We start from the raw sequence: 5,339 nt of genomic DNA on the forward strand, positions 1-5,339 counted from the left end.
TTGGTGAGAAAATGTGATGTCTACCACCATTTGGTAGTATATCATTATTCATCAGGGATTTGTGATTAACAAAATTCATATTTAACTTGAAGAGTAGTTATGAAAAGGAAAGAAAGGTCTCAACTTTCAAAACAACAAATAATGTGTGTGAACCATACAAACAATTCATGGAAAAAAGCGTGTACAAACAAAATTGTAGCCTAATTGAGATTTGTTCGGTGGGAAAAAATACGGTCCTCAATATAACAACGCCAATAATAAAACAATAATAATAATAAAAAAAACATAACCATATAACACACACACACACACCAAAGCCATAAAATTGACCCACGGAGATAAGGGCGTTCACTAGTTAAGTTGTAGCTTCCGTTTTAGAGACTCCAAATATGTGGGCTCTTTCGATCCACTCGATCAACAAACCTCTAACATGTGTTTCCTGTTAAAAGAGAAGCTTCTTAGCCAATGAACCCATTTCCAACTTCTTTTCTTAACCCACTTGTCCTTTTCCGACCATTTTCCCCGGACACCGAGCAGAACACACATCTGAGTCTTTGAGCCTTTCTGGGAATTTATCACCGCTATCAAGCTCAGACGAAGAAGAAGAATGATGTCGGTAGATTTGGGAAGGACTGTGTTTGATTTGGCAACTTGTGGTTGCTCTTCCACAAAGGCGAACATAAACAGAGGCTACGGAGTTCGAAGATTGGTCTCTGGTCGAAGTCGTTGCCGCGTCTCTTCCATGAAAACAGTCCAGCCTCAACCTCACACTCTGCTCGATGGTAAAACACGCCTTCCAATCATATCAACTGTGTCCGTACTTACTTGATAATAGGACGAATTGATTATTAAAATATACATGTATATATATGAATAGGAGCATCTTATGGTCCGCCTGGAGTGTTGGATTTAAAGGAGCCAAAAAGGGCTATCTCGTTGACCAACCTCTTCGAAGTCGTCGCCGAGGACCTCCTCACTTTGAACCGCAATCTTAAAACAGTTAGTGTCTTTTTAATTTTACGATATATATATATATTTTTTTTATTGATTGATTGCCTTGTCAGTGTCACTGATGAATTTTGCACCCGTGTGGTGTCAATCACCCGAATTATTTTTTATTTTTTTTTTATCTGTAGGCGAAGCCCAAAACCTGAATTTCTATTTCGGCACAATTTGCACCGAAATTAACTGTGGAAATGTTTTTTTTTTTTTTTTTTCTTTTCAGGTGGTCGGAGCAGAAAACCCGGTTCTAATGTCGGCCGCGGAGCAGATATTTGGGGCGGGTGGGAAGAGGATGAGGCCCGCTTTGGTGTTCTTAGTCTCCAGAGCAACCGCAGAACTCGTTGGCCTAAAGTTAGTACCAAAAAAAATCTCCTCAATTAGGGTGTTGTACTATTATAAGTTATTAAACAAATTGGTTTGTGCAGTGAACTAACCACGGAGCACAGAAGATTGGCGGAGATCATCGAGATGATTCACACGGCAAGTTTGATCCACGACGATGTACTAGACGACAGCGATATGCGCAGAGGTACGTATCGTAGTCTGCAATAAAATAAACGCTGGCTCGTTGTATTTCAGTTTTTGATCGTTTTGATTTTGATCGTTACAGGAAAGGAAACGGTTCATCAGATGTACGGCACGAGAGTGGCGGTGCTCGCCGGAGATTTCATGTTCGCACAGTCGTCTTGGTACCTCGCAAACCTCGAAAACCTCGAAGTCATCAAGCTCATCAGCCAGGTAAGTTAACAAGATTACAATACAAGCTGTTAAGAGTTTCAGTGAAGAATGATAAATTTGATATTTTTTTTAAGAGAAACTGAAAAAATATATAAAAAAAAGAGGGGAAAAGAAATCTTCATCTGGCCAATCGCGGGACAAGACAGAGATGCTAAAACTCGAAAAATCAGAATTAAGAGTTGAAATCCAAAGACCAATCCTACTGAAAATATTGTCCCAGGATATCTTGGAGGTGGAGAATAGTCTTCAAAAGATAAATTTGATATTCACTAGGCATACTTGTGGGTCGAGACCTATATGGTTTTCTTTGACGGTTTTTCCTTTGTTCGAACTCGCTCCCCAATCAGAACACACCATATATTATTCGACAAACCTGATAATAACGAAAATTGCCTACGGAATATCGCACATTGTATAGATGACCAACCACTGTGAAAGTTTTCTGATAGATTCGGTATTCAAATATCATACTGTGGTCGTGTTATAACACAAGCTGTGATTGGCAGGTGATAAAAGACTTTGCGAGCGGCGAAATCAAGCAAGCCTCGAGCCTATTCGACTGCGAGGTGGGGCTCGGGGAGTACCTGATAAAGAGCTACTACAAGACGGCCTCGCTGATCGCGGCGTCAACGAAAGGGGCAGCGATCTTCAGCGGCTCCGACCGCTTCGTGTGCGAAAAGATGTACGAGTACGGTCGGAATCTGGGGCTCTCGTTCCAAGTGGTGGACGACATTCTCGACTTCACTCAGTCCGCGGAGCAGCTCGGAAAGCCCGCCGGGAGCGACCTCGCAAAGGGGAATCTGACCGCCCCCGTGATCTTCGCCCTCGAGAAGGAGCCCAAGCTGAGAGAGATCATCGAGTCTGAGTTCGGCGAGATCGGGTCTCTCGACGAGGCCATCGCTCTCGTGAAGAGCTGCGGCGGAATCGAGAGAGCCAGAGATTTGGCCACAGAGAAAGCCGAGCTCGCGCTTCAGAATCTCCATGGCCTTCCTCAGAGCCCGTTTCGGAGAGCGCTCGAGGATATGGTTGCCTTCAACCTTGAACGGATCGACTGAAACAAATGGGGATAGGTTTATAGATGACTGCTTGTACATTTATACAAAATGATTGAGTAGCTTCTTATATATTGTTTACTCAAGATTTTTACAATTTTTGTTGCGTAATTGCTTCAAATGATACACACAATCAATGTTCTCAAACCTATTTGTAGAAGAAATATCTGCAAGGTGATCAATAATTTTGAGCCATTTTTAATTTGTTAACGTTCCTTGGCTTTGTATTCCCGTATTGATAAATTATCAGCTCTCAATCTCAAAGAAAACTTAAAAGTTTATGAGACAGTGGCGAACTTAACGAAATATGCCAAGTATAAGGGTACAATTGTAATAAGTTAGATATTCGTCTTATTTACTTCACTTCAAGTGGGGTAAAGGTAAAATCTTTTCGAGACACAGCGAACGTTTAGAAAATATGCTAAAGTATAAGGATACATTTGTAATAAATTAGATATTTGTCTCCTCTTCTTCCCTTCAATTTTGCTGAGCATAAGAGAAACGAAGCAAGACAGAGGTTTGGTTTCAATGGCGCAGTGGCGTACGATGGCGAAAGAGGCGTTCGATCGAGGGATGATAATAGCGAAATTCGGATGCTGCCTCCACGTCACCACGACCTACCTCTTCTCCTCTACTCTCGTCCGTACCCTAACTAAACCCGCCACCACCGTTCTCGCATTATAACTGACCGAACGACTCTTCTTCTTTTATTGTTCACATTAATCCGGTGGTTTCAGGTGCACGGTCCTAGCATGCTCCCGACTCTGAACCTCACCGGAGACGTGGTTATCGCCGAACACGTGTCCCACCGCGTCGGAAAGCTCACCCGCGGCGATTTGATCCTCGTCCGGTCACCGGAAAACCCGAATCGCACAGTTACGAAGCGAATCGTCGGGATCGAAGGGGACCGAGTCTCTTTCTTCGTCCTCGATCGCCACCGCGCGGAACGACACCGAACAGCCCTGGTCTGTGTCGTATTCCTTGCTCATTCTCTTCTCTGTCGTTTGGATTCAATTTCGTTATCGTTTTGTTTTTTCATTCGAGCAGGTTCCGAAGGGACACGTGTGGATTCAGGGAGACAATGTATACGCTTCGAACGACTCGCGGCACTACGGGCCTGTACCGTACGGCCTCATCCAGGGAAGAGTGTTCTTCAGGGTAATAACGTCTTTTTCATTTCTTCTGCAACTGCAATGTCGTTTCGTTAAATTCGAACGCTGTCTCATTGTTTTTCTTCATACGTTTTCAGGTTTGGCCTCCGGATTGTTTTGGACCATTAGGTGAAGATTGACAAAAAGGCAGTTTTTGTGGCCTTGATTTTTGTTGTTGTCGTTGTTTAAATTCTACAATTTGATTTTCCATGAAATATTCATACCAATTAAGATTTAATTAGTATTATACTGGTCATATTCAATTATTAGTATTTATTGAGATTGATTGGGCTGTTGGGCAAAAAGCCCAGCCCATTACAAGGTCACCGCCTATAAAAAAGAGAGAGGGATTAGGGTTTGGGTTACGAAGTGCCGTTGAGAGAACGCAGCGTCGTCAAAAGTGGCGTTTATGTTCCGTTGCAGGCATAGAGCAAATACTATCAGGCTTTTTCTTAGCTTTCTGTATTCACTTGTCTTGACATCAAGAATATGGCAGAAGAGTCTGATAATATCTATCTCCCACTTGTGCTTTTTATTTTTTAATTTTTTTTAAATGATGTTTTCTAGTATTTTGAACGGCCGATCCAAATGGGTTTCTGCTTTTGCACCAACTCAATTTCACCCGGCCAATAGCTGATGAGATTATTATTCTGGGACCAGCCTCAACGTCGTTTGCATGTTTATTTTATGCATGTTTAACACAGAGAACTTCCCTAAATCTATTTATTCTAGCAACATGCTTCATTTATTTACTAGATGTTTAGATCTGAACTTGTTTAATCGCCCACTATTTGGACTATCAACTGGTGTATTAATTTATTACACGACAAATTAAAAACGCAATGAAACAAGCTTACGATCTACCCATGTGGTTCATTGCTATTTGGAGCCGTTGTGATTCGAGTTTAAGTTTATTTATTTGTCGTACGTAAATAGGAATTTGAATTGAAGTCCTAATGGAATCAGGCTTAAGTTGACTGTTTGGATTTGGTTTTCATCAAAATCGTGGGCTCATTCTTGTGATATCTTTAGGAGTGCAATAGTTGATGTTTAAAATTCTTTATAATTATTGTTTATTCAAAAAATAACATTAAGAAAAATGATTATATTTGTCCTTGAAAAATACAATTGCGCCACAAAATTTAGACATCTTATTCCACAAAATTTAGTCATCTTATTCCAAATTATATTTGTATTTCTTGTTTCCTATATGCAAATCCAGATAGGACTTTTACAACCACGCCTATTGGAACAATTATGCTTCTCAAATCAATGTTGAAGATGATCAATGAAGACATTTTCTAATATAGTGTGATTGTGCTAAATTCGAGGTCTCTAAATTGAAAATTTTAATTTAGTGTCCAAATTATGATTAATTTAGTGTCCCACCTTCACT

At 40.9% G+C, this 5,339-nt stretch overlaps 2 protein-coding genes across 3 annotated transcripts; both read left to right on the top strand.

The window, feature by feature from the left end:
* The first annotated feature begins 312 nt into the window (after positions 1-312).
* On the top strand, positions 313-3,015 carry SPS1 (solanesyl diphosphate synthase 1). The gene is made up of 6 exons (XM_089612215.1): positions 313-782; positions 878-999; positions 1,226-1,353; positions 1,428-1,531; positions 1,613-1,740; positions 2,247-3,015. Exons 1-6 carry the CDS (start codon positions 608-610, stop codon positions 2,793-2,795), a joined length of 1,206 nt encoding a protein of 401 aa, XP_089468341.1. The 5' UTR covers positions 313-607; the 3' UTR covers positions 2,796-3,015.
* Positions 3,016-3,132: 117 nt separating this feature from the next.
* LOC149401412 (Peptidase S24/S26A/S26B/S26C family protein) lies at positions 3,133-4,831 on the top strand. Of its 2 annotated transcripts, none has more exons than XM_089612216.1 (4): positions 3,133-3,431; positions 3,530-3,757; positions 3,840-3,950; positions 4,042-4,831. In XM_089612216.1, the coding sequence occupies exons 1-4, from the start codon at positions 3,321-3,323 to the stop codon at positions 4,081-4,083; spliced, it is 492 nt and encodes a 163-aa protein (XP_089468342.1). In that variant the 5' UTR covers positions 3,133-3,320; the 3' UTR covers positions 4,084-4,831. The 2 variants fall into 2 exon arrangements, with proteins under 2 accessions (XP_089468342.1, XP_089468343.1); XM_089612217.1 differs by having other exon boundaries at positions 3,867-3,950.
* Positions 4,832-5,339: the final 508 nt, after the last annotated feature.

This window comes from Urtica dioica, chromosome 4 (assembly GCF_054948205.1).
Source record: "Urtica dioica subsp. dioica isolate 48M chromosome 4, U.dioica_male_clone48M_v1_H2, whole genome shotgun sequence".
Taxonomy (NCBI): domain Eukaryota; kingdom Viridiplantae; phylum Streptophyta; class Magnoliopsida; order Rosales; family Urticaceae; genus Urtica; species Urtica dioica.